The sequence below is a fragment of the Gouania willdenowi genome, chromosome 11 (genome assembly GCF_900634775.1).
Source record: "Gouania willdenowi chromosome 11, fGouWil2.1, whole genome shotgun sequence".
NCBI lineage: Eukaryota > Metazoa > Chordata > Actinopteri > Blenniiformes > Gobiesocidae > Gouania > Gouania willdenowi.
This window is the reverse complement of record NC_041054.1, coordinates 6,575,434-6,596,281: the sequence shown is the minus strand read 5'-3', so window position 1 is coordinate 6,596,281 and position 20,848 is coordinate 6,575,434. Positions and strand designations below refer to the sequence as shown.

At 37.6% G+C, this 20,848-nt stretch overlaps 1 protein-coding gene across 1 annotated transcript in view; it reads right to left on the bottom strand.

Annotated features, from left to right (window-relative positions):
- LOC114472113 (dolichyl-diphosphooligosaccharide--protein glycosyltransferase subunit STT3B) overlaps nt 1-20,848 on the bottom strand; it is a 117,923-nt gene that overhangs the window by 37,826 nt on the left and 59,249 nt on the right. Inside the window, exon 4 of the mRNA XM_028461222.1 lies at nt 11,526-11,591. Within this exon, the coding sequence (XP_028317023.1) occupies nt 11,526-11,591 (66 nt within the window). The remainder of the gene's footprint in view (nt 1-11,525; nt 11,592-20,848) is intronic.

Genomic DNA, 20,848 nt, shown 5'->3' with positions numbered 1-20,848 from the left:
GTTCAGTTGCTGGATGTAGTAACCCACACGCTGCATTACACCGTCTCCCAGCATCAGAACCTTTCCGAAGTACCTGGTTGAGTTTTATTTTTCACGGAAATGTACCCACATCTGTGGGTAAGGTCATTTTTGTGTGCGCGAAGCACTTCAAGGATGACTGCTTCAGCAACCTCCACCAGTATAAAGAAGGATTTGCCAAAGACTTTGTCTGATTGAGGGTTCAATTCCTTCTATCTTTGGAACAGAGCACTTTGGTAAGCTGTAAATAACGCTAAAAAGTGTGATAAGACGTCCCTGTCATTGTTTTGTAAGCATTAGCAGATGCTTAGCAGCTGCACCATCTTCAGACTTCATATGTTAGCGCTGTGTGCTCGTTTTAGATCCTTGATGATATGGCCTACATGATTTAATTTAAGTCTAAAGTTTTCATTAGTCATTTCATTTTGCCGTTTTTGTCTATTCAGACCCAAGCATTGCAGTTCCGCTTTATATAGACCACAACTGTATGATTTATATGTAAAAAGGAAGGATTTAAAACCATGATATGTCCCCTTTAAATCAGCTAAAATTCAGATGTACAGGAAGAAAAAAAGCATTTAAAAGGCAATGACAGTTCAGGCTGTATGGTGAGGCTTAGTAATATGGGACAAATGTCATATCTCAATATACTTTTTCTCATAATGATGATATACGCTGTAATTGTTAAACCCAGTAAGTGTCACCACACTGACAACAAATTCCTTCAACTGTCATTTGCACAATTGTTGTTTTTTTTTTTTTCAAATTTATGTCTGTCCTACAGTTCGTACATTTTGCTTTATTATCGTATGTTGGTATTTATTTTTGTTCATACAGTCTTTTTTAATATATACAATGTTTTGCGGCATGTGAATTTTCCCTCGGGGATCAATAAAAATGTAATCTATTCTATTCTTATTCTCAAGTTGTTTTACAGTTCTGGGTCAAAGTCACTATTGATTTTATTACAAACTAGCTGCACATAATCAACATGTGGCACCAGCTTTTGTTTTCCCCCTCTGTTCAGGTGTGTGTTGCACTACTATTAAAAACATAGTTTTAATAAAAAGTCTTGATTGATCGCTCAGCCCGGCTTTACAGGATACAGCTTTGTAAACAACCTTCTCTTCTCTATAACGTTCAGCCATACTTAAAGAAACCAAATTCAACACTTAGACATCGTGGAGTGACTCAGACACCACAGAGATCTCCTAATCATCCTCAGCACTGAGTAAAGGTATACTGGAGTTATCCAGTAATCTCAAAATGAAAAGCCAAACAAGAAAAACTTTTTTCAATTGTATTGTAATTAACATTAGTTAATTGCCATGTCTTCAAATGAACCAAAAAAATTTAAATAAGTGAATTAAACGATATTTAGTGCCTCCTGAATACATTTATTTCTATAGTTCCCTGTCACTCCTTTATTATAATTTTTGTATGTGGAAATATTTAATTTACGGTATTTTGTGTGTGTGTTTCTGGTGTTGTTTGGTGGTTATGCCGTTTTGTATGCTTCTCTGTTATTTTTGTGTGTATTTTGTAGTGATCTTGTGTATTTTTTTCCAAATGTGTCTTTTATGTTTTGTGTGTTGCTGGTAATAGTATTTGTCTCTCTTAGTGCATATGTTTGTTTTTTTAATTATTCAGTATATTTTTCTCTTATTTTGTGTGTTTTTGTGAGTTGCCGGAAATATTCAGTGTGATTATCCTTGTGAACTAAAAACAAACATTATAAAAGCCCACATTATGTAATTCTTTCAAGTACCCCCAGTAGTGCTATTGCATACCCTACTTTGGGAACCTAGGCTCTAAAGTATTAACACAAGGCACAACTATAAAACTATAAAAAAAGACACACCGTATATAGATTCAATAAAAACCAGGTGATCAAATTTTATATAGCTGTTTAAAGACGGCCACATCAATAACTTTAAAAGCGCTACTAAAATGGGATCATTTTTTTTAAGGCCGGCTGACTATTACGCTGCTGGAAGCCATGAACGGGTGACAGACAAACACTGCTGACAAGTTGACAATGGCTCACACCTGTCCAGAGCTAAAGGGCAAATGGAAGTGGTGGAAGCACACTCTCATGAAAGAAGTGGAACATGTACAGAGACAGTGAGGAGTTCAAAGATGGCAGGAGATAAAGAAAAGTGAGGAGATCATTGCTTGCAACTAAGGGTGGGCGATGTGTATACAAGAATATCATAGGCACTTAAATATATCAGGGCACATTAGTGTCAGCATTAAACATTTGTATAAAACATTACATTTTCATATTTTTAAGAACAAATAATTACAAAAAAAAAAAAAAAAAAAAACCCAGATAGACAATTCAATGAAAAAAGGACATAACCTCCTTCATACAAGGAGCTGTTGCTGATTTCCAATTAGGGAGGAGGAGGCGGCGTCTAGCAATTAGGGAGGTAAAAGCCATCACTTCCAATTCTTTAGTAGAGTATCAACTATACTCTTTAGAAAGACCAAAAATACTGTGTGGTGAAGTGGCAATAGTTTTTGAGAGAACCTTGTCATTTAGACTATTTTAAAGTTATTTACTAATAAAACAAACCAATTCACCTACTTAAAATCATCGCCCTAAATGGAAAAAAAGAATTAAATATAATTTAAGACAAGGTAATTTCACATAATTTTAAAAAAGTATGTAAGCAATTCATCAAATCGGTTCCAAGTACAATTAACATCAAGCAAAAAGGCTGACAAGTTTTTTGGTCACAGTCTTTTACTTATTTTAACTTAAGTGGTGTAGCATTAGCAACACTTGCTTCATAACAAGGCAGCATTGCAGTCTAGTGATTTCCATTTGCTTTTGAGGTAACACACGTTAATAACATCCTACTTTAAGCAGTGTTTGAACACCTCATTTCACACAGTTTGGACAATCATATCCTTTACAAGATAAAACGTTAACACACGTTAATAACATCCTACTTTAAGCAGTGTTTGAACACCTCATTTCACACAGTTTGGACAATCATATCCTTTACAAGATAAAACGTTACTGCTTTGGATACATTAGGCCTGGATGATATGGACCAATATATATATCTCTATATATTTTTCCTCAAAATGGCTATAGGCGATATAAACTCCATTTATTTTTTTTTTCAATAGTTTTACAAGAAAAACAATAATGGGTCAAAGTCAGTGGAGAAACATGCCACAAAGAACCTTTTATTAATCGCTGGCAGCTTAGAAACAACATTTTGTATCACTTTTAACTTTTTCCTTCATTAAGGCTGAAATGTGTGATTAAATGATGTAGTGTTGCTTCTTTCAGAGCAGAGCTCAGTTGCTGAAAGTAGTTCTCAAAGTCAATCACATTCGGGACACTGTTCCTTTAAGAAAGTGTAAACAGCCCCGTGAGCTGCAGTAGCAGAGCCTTGTCGCTCTGCTGCTGCGGAGCGACAGAGTTAGGTACAGAAGAGAAATACATGCAGTGTTTCCTCGAACGTCTCTCAGTGCTTCAACACTCAGAACTGATGGAGTTCAACAGAGGACAAACAGATTTGCACTGAGCCACTGACAGACAGTCGCTAACACAGAGGAAGCAGCACAGCTAACTGTGTGTCCGTGCACTGGGGGGAGGGGGAGCCGAGCATACTTCTGCGCTGTTTAAGTGCTTAATAATTCTTGGGCGTCTGTAATGCTGACATGCTGACTAGAAAATGGTGTGATTTGGAAAAAAAAAAAAAAAAACCTTTGGATGTGCTGTGTATGGACCACAGACATATGACGCAGACACGGCACCGCAAGGGTTAAAATGTGCACTACAGACTACAATCTCTGTGATTTGGAAGATCGTCGCCATGTTTTAATCCTTGTCGATCTAATAATATTGTCAGATCGCACAGCCTTACTTGCAACTGAAACCTAAAAAGAGATTTTAAAAAAAGGAAAAAGGCATGCGTCACATGGGATTAGGAGATTATGCTGTTTGATCGTTAATTCACATTTTTTTTTTTTTTTTTTACAAGGAGCCTCAGTGCCTCAGCTGAGACGGTGAAATTAGCACTTTTTTGAACTTCCTCAAAAAAGCAGAACCCATCGCTCCACATCTAATTGATTAAAAACAATAATATCCCAAAGGAAGCACAAGAGTGAAGGAAAAATTACTCAAGAAGATCCTTGCTGATGCAATTATATGTTAGCAGTCCTTGGCATCTGCTCTCAGACGGTGACAGCCAATTAGGATTATATATGAGCCCTGTTTTGAATAAGGAACAGAGACTGCGTCGATCTTAAATTTTGTCACGAGGACGGCTGACTGGAAGCTAATTGAAGGCGTTGACACAGGCACACAACCTTTTTTAAGTGCAGTAACAACTGCTCCCGAAAAACAGCACAATGGCGTCACTAGCAAAGGTGTGAAAAGTGTGACAGAGGAAAACGTGAGTGACTGAGTAGAGGATTTGATTTACAGTACCTAAAACAACATAGGATTTCAATTGGATCAAACAAATTTGTTAAATAAAAGCTTTAACAAAAATCTGTCCTGAAGCGGCACTAAACTCAGATGTATTCATTAACTTTCTGAGCATGCATTAAAAATTGACAAAAAATGTAACAGGGAAGCAGCTAAAAAAAAAGAGGAAAAAACTAAATCTGTTTGTAAGGTTTGTGTTTAAAAATAGAATAAATAAAATTCCCCGACACATGACTCAAAAAAGCCTGTAAATCTTTAATGCACCACACAGATCCTAGAGATCAAACAGAAAGCAGACAGCTCACCTGTTCTATACACGCTTATCCTGATCAATGGGGTCAGATCCTGGCTGACTTATGGAGCAAGTTTAAAGTAATCCCATTACTAACGCTTAGTCCCAACGATTCTAAGGACATGTTCACCATGGAGCGCCTCACAGCAAGAAGGCCCTTTGTTTAAGCCCTGGGGTGGACACTTGGGTCCTTTCTGTGTGGAGTTTGCATGTTCACCCCACGATGCGTGAGTTTCCTCCGGATACTCCGGCTTCCTCCCACAATTCAAAAAACAAGAAAAAAAAAAAAAAAAAAAAACATGACTGTAAGGTTGATGGGGGTCTCTAAATTGCCCATAGGAGTGAATGTGAACGGGAGACCTTGTCAGCACGTAACCGAGTATCTACTAAAACAAATATATTTTTATACGGTTTAGCCAGTCATCCACACAAAAACGCAGGATAAGGATAAAAACTGGACTTTTGGAAAACTCTGACTTAAGTGAAGATTTGGGAAAACTCCAGTTTTGTGTTTGAGTCTGGACATTGATAACCGGAGTTTTAAGCTTCCAAACGTCAGGTGGACTGTGCTGACATCATTGGTGTGGGGTAGTGGTGCCCGGTTGGGAGACATTGGCGACGCCTGCTTGTTGGGGGGGCGCAGTCACTCGCTATTGCTATGTTATTGTTATGCTGCAAAGAAGTGGAACAAACTGCCAGCAGAGCTGAAGTCGGCATCCAATGTGAACATTTTTAAATCAAAGTTAAAGGCACTTTTTTTCTCTACTGCGTATGATTGAGAGAGAGATTTTTAATCATGTTGATGTCATGATGATTTTACTGATGATTTTAATTGATTTTACTGATGATTTTAATTGATTTTACTGATGATTTTAATTGATTTTACTGATGATTTTAAATGTTCTTATTGATTTTAAACAATTGAATGTTTTATCATGTAAAGCACATTGAGTTGCCTTGAGTATGAAATGCGGTATACAAATAAATTGGCCTTGCCTTGCCTATTGCGGCGGGGTGGGCACTGCAGGCCCCAGGGACGCGCCGAGCAGCACGTCGGGAAACCCATCCCCGGAACCCCCCGAACCATATCGGCCCCACAGAGCACAGCGGCACCTCCCACTTTCTAGGCACAGCGGGTACCCCCACCGCATGCCGACCCTGAGCGGCCGCGTGCCGTCTGCGCCATCCATCCTCTTCAGTGGTCCACTGTATGGATGGGCCGGGCTCACACTGGACAGGCCTCCTACCAGGTCTCAAACATCGTTAGGCAGGTGTGCAAAGCTATACCGGTGCACCCCAATGCATGAAGCTGCCAGCAATAGAGAGTGATGTCCGTCCATTCACTTGTGGATAGAACATCAACATGCGTTTTTTTGTGGACGTAAGTTTTTTTTTTTTTTTTTTTAACGGAGGAGGGTGGATATAAGTTCATAAAAATACCCAGCTACGTGTGGACAAGGCCTGAGTTGTTGTTTGTCTGTGTGTTGCCCTGAAGTGGACTGGCACCCTATCCAGGGTGTACCCCCGCCTAGTGCCTATTGTGAGCCAAAGATGGGCACCGGCAGACGCCTGTATGTTTTCTTTTTAACAACAATTCGATTAGAATCACGATTCGTTGTTGCCGATTCGATTCAACTACGCTATTGGTCAATTTACAATGATTCGATCTGAAATGATTCAGTGACTTGAAATCGATTCATATTTTAAGGTTTCTTTTATTCAGACAAGTTTTTTTCAGGAAATTTTATCTCCTGACATGTTTTGACTGCCAACTGTCAGTCTTCTTCAGAGGTGATTGCTTTGATGTATCCTACTATCCCTATGTATCCCTCAGGAAGACTGACAGTTGGCAGTGACAGGAGATGAAATTTCCTGAAAAAAACTAATCTGAATAAACAAAACCCTAACATGTTGTTCTAAAATGAAAATTCGCTTGAATACTGGAATTAATAATAATAATAATAATAATAATAATAATAATAAATACTGTACAGTACCGGTGAGGTTTACCAGATTCCTGATGTTTCTTCTAATGGAATCATCTAGAAATGTATTATGGACATAAACAAGTAAACAACATTTAATGGCAAATGCATTCACATTTTATTTGAATAAAGTCCAACCAACACTTTAGTTTAAATTAAAAGGATGATAACCTTTTCTGCTCTAATTTTCAATGCTCAATAAAAATATTAAGTTTATCATACTCTTTTGATTGTCTTTTCAATGTAAAAATAATACAATATTAATATCAAAAATGAAGTGCAATATAGAGGTTCAGGTTAAATGAGCCGTGGTTGACCCTGATATTTTTCAGTTAACTTGACGGTGAGGCATGAGGCTTTGCAGAGCTAACGCTAATGAGCTAACGCTACCACCGCTGCTGCTGCTGCAGTGAACGCTGCCAGAAGTGCCTGGGGTCCAAAGGGTTTCCACTCACTGGACCCCAAAGGTGGATTGATCCATTTCAACAGAGTCGGCTGTAACGTCTTCATCAATAAAACACATACATGATAAGTCTGACATGTTTAAATCAAATGCGTTATTTCCTTGTATTGATACAATTGATTGATTACCTTTGAAAACAATTTTAAATCAATAAATGTCATAAGAAATTTCAACTTGCCGAGCACAGATCGATGTAGTTGGATCATAGGAATATAAATCGATTAATCGATCTAATGAATGGTTACACCCTTATTTAAAAAAGAAAATACCAAACAATAAGTGCCCCATTTACTTTTGCATTTCTATTAATTTGATGACTTCAATAATGTTTCACTGATATAATAACTGTATATTTCAGTCTACATTGATAAAGAGGAACACAACTAAATAATTTCAAAAGAATTTCATAAGGTGCCTTCAGAACCAGGAGCAAGGTGAACACAAACATTTAGTGTACCGCTAAAACAAAGTGCGCATCACAAGAAATTCCTCCCAATGTTATAAATGTGTTCATTGTTTGGTGTAATTCCACAGTAGGTTAAAAAAAAAGTTCATTCATCATACGTAATCAATAGAAAACAGCCATTTACTCGCAAAGCTCCTTGGCACCACATTATTTCAGTTTTCTTCAAGATAAACACCAAGGACAGAATGACAGCATGCTCCCAGTGACACTGTGGGGAAATTGATTTAGAGCACAAGAAATTCACTGGAATCAAAGTGGTGGGCCAACATTAGTTCCCTTCAAGCCAGGACATTACTGTAGCTAGAAAGAAAAACCCATTTAAGACACTGTTCTGAACATAATTCACATATTAAAGTGACAGAGTGGGTAACGTTGATATGTCATGAAGATGGAATTGGTTTCTGTTTTTTTTTTTTGGGCAAACAATACGAAGAAATGTGATAGTGGCATTATGTTCTAAGCTTATGATTTGGAGCAGGAAGAGAAAAAAAACCACTTGTGGTCCCATTAGGGAAGAGACTGTGAGCATCGGAGTGTGAGTGCCACTGACCTCGGTTTGAAATGATGGTTTGAACAGAAAGGCCAACACTGGAGCCAAAGGGTGACTAACAAAGGCTAGGAGAAGACTTTTTTTTTTATTAAAAAAACCATTTAACAGGATCAACATTTCAACCCAAACAGCTTTGATGACCAGGAGGCCACACAGAGGAAAATGTAGAAAACAAAACTTGGGGCAGGGAGAGTGTATTTGTTCTCAGTGTGGTTTGTTTCTCAAATCTCTCTCTCAAACACATTTTGATTTTACCGTTTTACTGAAACTTGAAGTTCAAAGGATTTTCTTTGAATTTTCTGTAGGGCTGCACAATTAATTACATTTTAATCGTGATCACAACTTTGGTTGCCAGGAATAAATTAACCTGATTGTGGGTAATATTTACCATAGTCGTACAGCCCTATGATTATGCACCATAACCATCTGTGGTAATTGTTTAGTTGAAGCATTGCTTGATTAATCTGATGAGTTCATGGTGAGATATTCTTTGTGTTGCTTAAGGGATATTTATCTGTATCTGTGGATATTGAGTGTTCATTCTTGTTTTTAGACATTTCCTATCTAAAGTCAAGGATCCACACAGGAAGCATTTCTAGGTCATGCTGATGTTCAGGGTTTTTTCCTTTAGAGAATTCTTGTTTGCTAAGCTTACATGCCATCAGTGCTCAGGCTACAATGTCTCCCTTTTTAATTTAAATCAAACTTACCTGCTGAAATGACAGATACATAAATTGAAATATATGAAAAATGTTTACAAAAAAAAACTTAAATGTTTTTACAACTATTGTACATTAGAAAAAAATCTATGTGTCAATAGTTTGACTCCTGTAAGATTGAAATGGGCATTTGTCCAAAAGACATGTTACAAGTTAACCTGGCAAGAGCCAGATTAATGTGTAGCCCCTCCCTCTAACTCGAGTTCTCCATATCAATCTGGGTCTGTGTCTGGAGAATCCTTTCAGAACCAGGGAGGGACATGAACAGAATGCTTGAAGCTGATTGGGTGAAGCACCTGTCCACCATAATTTATTTTAGCCAATCACACGGTAACAAATGATGATGTCGTCATCGGCATGCGCCGCTGCTACAACAACAACATGGCTCCGCTGGTGAAAACTTACTTCTGGGTAATACTGCGGCCATTATGTCGTCGAGTGACTTTTGCCGTTTTTGCAACACGAGTATGTGAGATAAAGGCACGTTAACCATCCTATGCTAATAGCAGTGGCCCAGCATGCACCAGTTTTGCTTCGTTGCTTCTGCCTTCGTCACACCCGGATATCCCGCCCCCTAAACCACAACACTGCCTCATGATTGGTTCGAATCGTTTCGGGTCAGATTCGAAAGGCAAAGATGGATTTTGGTGTTTGTGAACACCAGGAGAATTTTGATTAATTGCACAGCTTTAACTGATGTCATATTTTAGGTCCACATGGGAAAATGCACCATTTTGTAGAGCAGTGCAGGAGGAAATCACTGGTTAAGTGTGGATTTGAGTTCATCTTCTTTTATAACCCTCCTAAAGCGCACACACCAGTGCCAGATTCTGTTTGCCTTCCCGTCAATCATCCCCACCCCTGGTACGATGAAAGAAGGATGGTGCAGTGACCATCGAGATGTTCCCACTGCTCCCATCCATCAGAAGGTGCACTTGCTGTGATAGTCTATTTTCATCTCCTCATATTATTAAAAAATCTCTTGTTTTTCTATCTTCCTTACACGCGTCATATTCAATTAAACCTCAAAGGAAAGCATAGCCTGGGAGAATCTCTTCTTTTTTTTGTCAGCTGACAGCAGAAGGTGATAGGACGTGTACCACCATGCTATTTTGCGAGCCCGAGCATTAAGGAGACAGCAGGAGTTGTGGGAAATCTGGGAGTGTTGATGCAGACATACAAGCTACTTAAAAAAAAAAAAAAAAATAAAAAAAAACACACACAAGCTACAGTATTTGCTACAAGACACGTGTGAGGAGGTGGGAGGGCTGCAGATACAGTAAAGGAGCAGGAGTGAGACAGAAAACAGCAACATAATGAGAAAGTATCTGAAACGGGGGAGACTTGATGTTCTCACAGGGTGATAGTGGCAGCTGGTGCTCTACACAGTACAGTATGTATCCTTCCTTATATATATATATATGTTATATCAATCTCTGATTCACACCCTCATCTGTTACCAATGGTACTTCACATCTATTCTTTTTCTACTTCCAAATTCTGGATTTTGTTTTTTCATTTTCTTCTTTTTTCTACATCTCTCCTAATCTTAGTACAAACACACACACCCCTAAACACACGCACACAGGCTTTGGCTGCAGTGAGATCGATGAAGCAGGATTTGAGTAATCTTTTCCCTTTGATATTTGTCTCACTGCCACACACGGGATTTGCTCAGAAATGGACATCCGGCTTTTTTAGATTTTTATAGCTTTTACTGCAATCGCTAAAAAATGACAGCACGGACATTTTTTTACCTAGATAATTTCATTTTAACCTTTGCAATTGTTTGAAAAATGGCACATCCTCTAAATCCGGGGATGTGAAGAGATTTATTAAATTTATTAAAAAAAAATGCAGAATAAAAACTGCTCAAAGTTCCCTTTTCTTGCATTGGCATGTAACTGAATCTATTTTAATTTTTGAAATAAATAAAAGGTGATTTAGGAAAAGACTGAAGTAAAAACACTGGCGTTTTTACAGCCACTCATTGGCTCATGCGATGTCAAAGATTTAATATCTACATTGGGTGATGAGTGGCTTAAAAGACACAAACTGTCTTTAAAAAGCTGTTTCATAGGAAAGTACTTCTGTAAGCAATGATCACTGTGCAAAAACAACTTCCCCACAAGTAACGTTTACCATTGAATGGCATTTTCTCTATCTCTAAATGTCAATGTTAGACATTCTGCAAAAGTAGCTGCTACTTCTATCTGCGTGTGTGTAAGAAGTAAAAAAACAACCAAAAAAGTTCAACATTATACATATTTGGAATTAAAGTTAAGACCAACTTCATAGTAAACATAATTGGGGGTAAAAATGCCACATCAAGTACATAAGGTTAGGGTAATTTTTTTTTCTAGTGTCTAGATCAGACGTGCAACTGGCAGCCCGCAAAGTAAACACAAAAAGACACAAAACTAAAAATATTCAAAATCACTCCAAAAACACATGACGACTAGAAAAATCGCCAAAAATCTATAAAACAACAAAAACACAAAAAAATAAAAACGTCATGGAGACTGAACAGCCTCTAGACAATGTTTACATAGTGTGTTTTGTATGCAAACCATTCTCACCATATAGAAGTAGGAGAGACAGCAGCCGATGGTCCAGAATACTGAGCCTGTCTTCACTGATTTCACCTAGAAGGAGAAACAGTGGGCACAAAATTATTCAAGAGTTACAGAAGTTTGTTGAAAAACAAAACTTTCAAAAATCTAAATAGACACAGAACCCTGCAGTTTGTGGTTTGGGAACAGAACCAAAGTAGCAGGACATTTTTTTGGAAAAGGGTATAAATATTCACTCTTATAAATAAATGTAACCTTTATTGATCTCCTCTGCATTTATATCCATTTTGTGGGCTGCCAACTGCAGGCACCCAGGAAGCAGTTGGATTAGGGTTAAGAAACTTGCTCAACATCCCACAGTGTTGAACCGGGTGAGACTCGAACTGGCGACTCCAATTACAAGCCCTCTGTCCTTAACCACTGGGCCACCACTCCCAGTTATGGACTCATAACACAGACAATAAGCTATGGACTCAAAGGACACACACTATGTATGAAACATTATAACAATCAAATCTGGGACATTAAAAACCACATACATAATATTAAATAAATGCATGACATTCTTTACATTATATTCTAAAAGTCTGAAAAGTGTTGAGAAATCTGTCATAGTCAGAAGAACAAGACTATGGCATAATTATAATTATCATTTTAAAAATATGTTACTGTCGTAATCGTAAGTTTAGATACTAGAATTTGTAATTGTAATGAAAATTTTACAAAAATTGGCTTATCCAATTTAACGCAAAACTGGGTAACCATGTTACATTTCGACACATATGTAGTTAACAACGATTAAAATATGTTTCATATCAGGTTTTCCCATGAAAAAAAAAAATAATTAAGGGGTATACTGACACAAAAAAGGCTCAGATGCCCACACCAAAAATATAAAAAAATGAGGAAGCCTAACAAGGTAACCAATAGATAGGAAAGTATTTGTTTATAGTGTATTTCACAGCTAATTTAGAACCCGTTATCATAAGAGATGCAAACAAAAAGCTAACACAAGAGGAAGGTTACGTTTTATTAGGATATTTATTTCAGGCTCAGTAATTGTGATTAATTGTAATTGAACTTTAGTAATTAAGAAAGTAATTGTAATAATTGCAACTGAAAAATGTAATTGACCCCAACCCTGGTACATGCTACCACGAGCTAACAGCTAAATAATAAGAATAATATGTTTTATTTTAAGCACTTTACGAGACACTCAAAGACACTTTATAAGTTAAAAACAACAATCGCAAAAACCGTGATTAAAACAAAGAAATATAAGTCAAAAAAAAGAAAGAACATCAGTAAAAATACAACATTTAAAAACACACTAATTAAGCTTTTATAGAGAGTTGCTTCAAAAACAGAGTCCGAACTGAGAAATGCTGTCATGCATCTATTGATGACAGCTGCAGAGAACGACATAGAAAAAATTCTTTTTATGAAAAACCAATCATTTGAATACTTTAATTCAGCTTCCCGGCTTGTCAAAAGCTCCATTTGTCCACTAGTAATCCATCATCTACATCCATTTATCTCAGTCAGAATGATGTGAGCCTCAGCATTCCTCATCTTCCTTGAGATGCCGGGCAGCGTACAGCTCATCACTGGATTAACTAGACATTTTTCTTTTTAAAATCAATTCACAATTTACACAACATGTTTTGTGGAGGACTTGGAGAAATATGGGGTTCTGCTTGAGCAGTCCAGTGAGAGGATTTTTTCCCCTGAGTGATACAGTAGTCTGAATATTTCACGCTCAGACCATCTATTCTAATCCCACCCGAGACTCACGTCTACAATATTTACAGCCTCAATTATGTTCTGCTTTTCTGTAAGGTCACCAAGTTTGGAACATAAATGCAGTGGAAAAGATTGATGGGTTTTTTAAACAGACTATTTTTTCTTCATTGTTTCTCCTCATCATGCCCTTTATGACTTCATTATAATCAATCCCATTTTAAGAGAACACCGGCTGCTTAATAAGTGGAAATACTTGTGACATTTTTCAACTGAACTCTAATTCCTCCTTTACTGTTCAAAGAGAGGTTGAACAAATTCTAAAAGTTGCTAGCTTTCTAAATACCTAATGTGGTAATTAGAGGTGTCCCGATCCGATACTGATATCGGTCCGATATCAAACAGAAAACGAATATCGGATTTTATTGGACTGAATCTAAAATCAACGATATAAGCGTAAATAAAGTATGTATGATTCGTGCTGATATTGCCTCGGATCAATATCGGTATTGACCGATACGCAAGGCTGCAATATCGGTATCGTATCGGAAGTGAAAAAGTTGTATCGGGACATCCCTAGTGGTAATTACATTATATGAATATTAATGGTAAAACATGACAATGCTCTAGAAAATTCTATGGATTAAAAACAGAAAAAAACAAAACCTACATCTTTAGACTAATTTTAATCAAGGTCTTAAGACTGAAATTTATTTTTATTATAAGATCCAAACATAAAGCCTATCCCTTATCCACAGACAACAGCAATTTTAGTGGACATATGTATATATTCTGTTTTTATTGTTCAATATCTTTTCTTGCACCAATGTGTATATATCTTCCATCATTATTACTCCATTTTATTTATCTGCTGCTGAAACACTGTAAATTTCCTCTTTGTGGGACTAATAAATTTATCTTTTTATTATCCTTATCCACTTCAGACAGCACTAAAAAAACTCTAAAATTTGGAAGTAGCAAATATGAGTAAAATAAAGTAAAATAAAAAAAAATAAAAAACATTCAAACACATTATGGTTTCTTTTGTTAAATATTTGTCTTTGTTTTTAAGTTTTAGCTTCTTTTATACTGTGGTTTATAGCATACGTCCATGTTTAGCCACTGGACAAATGATTCTGAAATAATCCTCCTGCTCAAGCCAAGCTTAAACTAATATGAAATATTGGTCTACCTGCTTTATCTGTAAATGTCCTCCAGGCCACCGCTTCTTTTGTGAACACTCGGATGTCACACAGTGCAACACAAGGTAAGCTAATTAAATGGATCAAAGAAAGACTTGAATTACTGCTCCTACAATGGATGCACAGTGTGGGGTTAGGGGCATGAGAGACTGTGCAAATGTTGCCACAAAATTAGGGACTCTTGAGAAATAGTATTTTATTTGCACTTTGTCCTTCTCTTGGACAATGAATTTGTTTAGTCATTGAGATAGCTAGCATTAGCTTGAGCCAATGTCCATTTAATAAGACAGAAGAACGTCATTATTACACCTTCCGAAACAATTTACTGTGATTTTAAATCTGACCGAATACCAGAGCTCTACTTTAGGGTGTGTGCGCCACACTTTGTAAACACTGTTCAAAATAATTGATGACCATTACGATGTCAAAGAAGGGTAGCGCTGTATAGAAAATTGTATATAATTGCAAATATCCATCTTGTCCATATAAAAATAGCTGAAAGCCATATAGCTAATGGAAGGGTGAGGGGGAATGAGCACATCGGCAAGGAGGGGTAAACTAAGACTATGTTCAGACTGCAGCAAAAGCTGCCCAATTCCATTTTTTTTTTGCTCATATGCAACCTGTATTCGATCTGTCAGAGTTTGAACAGCACAAATCTGATTTTTACAAATCCAACTGAGTCCACTTTTGTATGTTGTCCCAAATCCAATACGTATCTGATATTTTGGAACACGACTGCTGTCTGAATGGCCAGGTCGTTTTATCTGATCTTTACATCAGAGCTCACAGTAAACATGGTGATGCTGCGTTTAGTTGTTATGCTGTAAAGAAGTGGAACAAACTGCCAGCAGAGCTGAAGTCAGCATCACATGTGAACATTTTTAAATCAAAGTTAAAGGTTTTATTTTTCTCTACTGCATATGATTGAGAGGGAGATTTTTGGCCATGTTGTTGATGTAATGTGTTTGAATTGATTTTACTGATTATTTTAAATGTTCTTATTGATTTTAAACATTTGAATTTTTTATCCAAAGGACACATACCCAAGTGGATATGTCGTGGGGGGTATGTGTCTGTGCATGTGCCTTTCTGATGGATCGTAAGCTGAGGCGACTCTCAGAGGATACGAAGGTTCTCAGAGAGAAGAAGAACTTCACGTTTGGAGAGTTGGAGGAACGTAAACAACGACTGGAAAAGAAAGCTCGTGGAAACACGGGGGAAAAAGACTGTGATGAGGAGTAACAACAGGAACAATGACTGCAGACAAGAACACATCACAAAAAAAAAAAAAAAAAAAAAAAAAAAGGGAAGAAACGAGGTTGGATGTAAAATTATCTGTGTTCAAATTAGGGGACGGATCTAGATAAGCATAATGCTTTTTTCCGTCGCCCTTTCCGGCATGAAAAAAAAAAAAAAAAAAAAAAAAAAAAAAAAAAAAAAACAATGTGAATTTGCTCTGAATGTCAAATGAATTTCTGTGAATGCAACCATGTCGGAAATGAACTGAATAAATAAATAAATAAATAAAATAAATAAATCATGTAAAGCACATTGAGTTGCCTTGTGTATGAAATGCGCTATACAAATAAATTTGCTTTGCCTTGCCTTGAAATGCCATTATCATCACAATGTTGCGTAACAGGGGAGAAACTCTTTCAATCTTCTTAAAATGAGTTTAGTGTTATGGCGCAAACTTTAGTTTTACAGAAACTTTTTCAGTGCCACACGCACGCCAAGACGCTAATGCCTAGCGATATATCGAGATTTTAATTTATATCAATATATTTCTAAGCACAATTTCACATGGGACAACATAGTTTATATCAATATAGTTAATTCTGTTTTAAAATAGCAATACATTCCTTTCCATTGGCAGGCATGTGGTCCTCTCCCTCTCCCGTGTAAATGTCTCACACACACACACAGCCACTATGCTCCGCCAAAACAAACCCTGCTGCTAGCTTCACTAGCACATGGTGTGCCATACGAAAAAACAAGTGAAAAGTGGCACGATATTATCAAAACTGTGGCTTACCATATGCCTAAAGACATGTTCCCCATTGCAACTGTGGAGTAGCAAGGCTTCATACAGTTGCTAAAAACAATGAATCTGAAATACCTACTACCCAGCTGCCATTACTTCACAAGAGAGGTACAATCTAAAATGTACACGATATCATAACCAGACTTGTTGCCTGGCTGGCAAAAGTCATTTACTACGTGCTGAAGCTGCGAGTCATACATGAGTGTGACAGTGCATTTCATAGAGAACTGTGAGATGAGAAGTGCCCGTCTTCAAACCACCTACTTCCCTCAAAACCATACAGCAGAGGACACTGCCAAAGCCCTGCAGGAGGACGGACATCAAAAGCTGGAATCTCAACCCATCGGGACTTGTTGCTGTGACGACGGACAAATGGAGAAACGTTGTCAAAGCGCTGCAACTAACAAAGTGGCAGAGGATGCAGTGTTTCGGTCACAGACTTCATCTGGCCATCGATGAGAGAAATGTTGAATTAACTAATTTAAATAAGAACATCCATGACAGGCATAATGCTCAGTTACACACTGAGTGCGTGTGTGTGAGAGAGAGAAAGGCTATATGGTTCCCCGTTTACAAGATTGTTAACATTTACACAGAGATGCATTTTTGTTTACATATTTTATTTGCAACCTCAGTGGAAAAGTGTTTACTGTCATTTAGGGTTAGGGTTAAAAGGTGCCTGTGTGACATTTGGCATGTGGCGTTAACTTACAACTGAACTGACCATTTTATTTTAAAGGGGACATATCATGGTTTTAAATCCTTCCTTTTTAGATATAAATCATACAGTTGTGGTCTATATAAAGCGGAACTGCACTGCTTGGGTCTGAATTCCTCATTATTATAGCTCCCCAGACCCCTTTTCTATCCCTTTTCTGATGTGCTTCAAAGAGCAACTCGTTTTGGTGCGGTCTCTTTAAATGCAAATGAGACACTTCATACCCCGCCCCCTCTCTAGGTTCAACTCCACCCTGCTCGGCCATTTTTGTAGTTTGATAGAAGCGATATGGCTATGTAGCGGCGCAGAAAAAGTTTATTCACACGTTATTTACACAATGTCAACAATGGAATACTTGTCCATCCAGCTTTACATGTTTGAGCGAGAGTCTGACCCGGCGGAGCGAGATGAAAATGAAGATGATGAACCTGCAGAACCCTAACAAGTGAGCTAACACAAGCACCGAGCTAACGCTAGCGCCAAGCTAACGTCACAAAATGCATTTTAATACAGTCTTTTCGGAGACAAAAACGGCAAAATGAAATGACTAATGAAAACTTTAGACTTAAATTAAACCACGTAGGCCATATCATCAAGGATCTAAAACGAGCACACAGCGCTAACATATGAAGACGGTGCAACTGCTAATGCTAACAAAACAATGACAGGGACGTCTTATCACACTTTTTAGCGTTATTTACAGCTTACCAAAGTGCTCTGTTCGTCGTCTCCAAAGATAGAAGGAATTGACCCCTCAATCAGACAAAGTCTTTTGGCAAATCCTTCTTTATACTGGCGGAGGTTGCTGAAGCAGTCATTATTGAAGTGCTGCACGCACACAAAAATGACCTTACCCACAGATGTGGGTACATTTCCGTGAAAAATAAAACTCAACCAGGCACTTTGAAAAGGTTCTGATGCTGGGAGACGTTGTAATGAAGCATGTGGGTTACTACATCCAACAACCAAACATTTTGATTTCTCCTCTCGTAACTTCTGCATCCTGGAGCTTGGACTACAAAATAAAAGCGAGAAATAAAAATGGCGGATTGCTCGAAGTGTTGGGCCTGGAATCGATGTCCTAATTTGGCAGTTCCGCTGACGTTATTGTTCAAAAAACGTAATAGAGAATCAAAAAATCGAAACAGATTGAAAAATATGACCAAAACAAAATATAAAGATATCAACGGAGCACCTGAAGAGATTAATTTGAACTTTTCTGTGCTTCTAAACAATCTAAATATACATCAAAATGCATTTAAGGGCTAAAAAAGTGGATTTAGCATGATATGTCCCCTTTAATGGTTTGCCTCTGAAAAAAGAACGACCAACTAAACAGGTATGCTATGCTATAATAGGGGAAACCCCAATTACGTCACAGAAAAAACATCTATATATATATTGAGCATCAAAGCATCATCTCAAAGCAAGGGCTAAATATTGAAATATATATCGTGAAAAAGCTTGAAAATATCAAGATATTTAAAAAAGGCTACATCGCCCAGCCCTCATGCCTGCATTTTTACTTCCGTAAACAATGCGTGGCTGCGTGGTCAAGTAATACCTCAGGACCTCTTTTGCACATGTGGGACACTTCAGGGTCGCATTCAATTCATACTTTAAACTGATAGTCGCAATTAAGGTTCAAATTTAAAAAATCGGATTTCTAAAAAAAAAAAAATGTATCCTTAGTAACTTGGTAGTTTTTAATGTAATGCACAGTGCAGTTAGAATGAGTTAAAAAGAATAAAAGGGAAGGGATCAGTTGTAATGAGTGGAGAATGTTAGATTGAAGAGCCAAGAAAGACGGGAAAACGACAGAACAAAGCAAGACAAAGACAATTAAGGGTCGACATGGAGGAGAGGAGGAATAGAGAATACAAAGACAAATGTGGGTAAATGACAATCATAGTAGGAAGCAGTGTAGCATGGCCACCATGATTGTTTTCCACCGCCCTCCCAAAGCGCAAATGGTGCAAGGTGAGCAAAGAAGGAATCTTTTTAAAGCCTCTGCTCTGCTGATAATGCATTAACATTAGAGGTGGTGATGGCTGCTGTGTAAAACACCTGCCTTCATTGGGCGACATACTGTCTACGTTCACAAAATGAAAAGATGCTGTTATGAGTATGCAAAGAGGGATGGATGTTCCCGACACAGTAATACACATGCAGGACTGCGATTAATGGTTATGGGGCAGTCTTTGGATGATTGACTAAAAGGCAAATGTTAAAGATGTGATCCACAACAGCTCTTTTGCTTTATTTATAACAATATAAACCCTTTGTGACAAATTAACTTAGCAAATAAAGCGTTAGGTTGTACTACTTGGACTGCATAACTGCAAGCTGTGTTGGAGAAGAGCAAGTATTCCATCTTATAGCAGTTCATTGATATTCAGCTCACCCTAAATTCACCTTCTGGAATATTCAGTCCCACTTTTTTGTGTATGGCCTCTTTTCATTTAAATACTCTAAGCAAACTGTCATTTTAATGGTTGTTTCTTGTGCAATCCCTAGCAAACGAAAATATATTTTCCTAAGTTGACTGAGCAGTGATGTTATGAGTTGGCTGTCCTTGTTTATTAGAGTGTTTTAGGCTGCGTGTTTATGTAAATAGTATACATTTAAGACTGTTATATATTTATGTGAACGCTTTGTAATAGTGAAATGTTTTGTCTGGTTCACCCGTCTGGGTTTCCGAGGCAACCACTGGTCTCACCAGTAAGATGTGGATCAGTTGTGCCTGGTATTTAGATTCCCGAATGAGAAACACTGATGACCAGCGTCTCTTTGGCTGATCTTCTGTTTATTGAAGGCTTTCTTCCACCCAACAATGGCTGCTGCTTTACTTTAACATCACAGACACTATTTCCACCCTTCTGCACACCAATGATGGCTCAGATAACAAGTTTCAGCATCACTAGTGAAACAGGTTACACTGATTTTTGTTTCATGGCTGTGTAATAACAAGACCATTCTATTTAATGTATTTTATTGATCTCTGCTGTGGGTGTTTCCTCTAGTAAGTAAAAGGTGATTTCCTTACTGACAGATTGGTTTGATACCAACAATCTTTTCCACATCACACAAGTGAAAATGGTTTCTTTTAAATTAAATTCAAAAACTACTGCATTGCAAGAGTAACAGTGATTCACTTTGTGACTTAGGCCCGATATAAACTGGTATCTTTCAAGTGCACAATGAGTAAGCCGAGATATGCTCTACCGCTCCTGTACCCAGAACAGGTGAACTGCAATACACAAGGCTCTAGGTATCTATAAGGCCACGTTTACATGGGAGCTTTATATCCTCTTTAGTTCAGAAAAAAAATTAATTCCTCTTTAAACTGTCCTTGTAAACACTTGGGGGTTTATTCTCCCATCTGGATTTAAGCGCTTTTTAGCGAGCTTCTCTCCTACATGTATTCTCCGGTCCAGGTTCCTGACATGCCCACCGCGTGTAAGTAGAGCTGTCTAGAAATCACGGAACATGGAGTTTTCCTAACGCTTGTAAATGTCATTGAAACCCACGAAATGATAATGTACACTTTTAATTTGAAACGCCTTCATTGATAAACAAGGTAACAAGCTGATTTGATCCAATCACTGATCAGATTATTGCA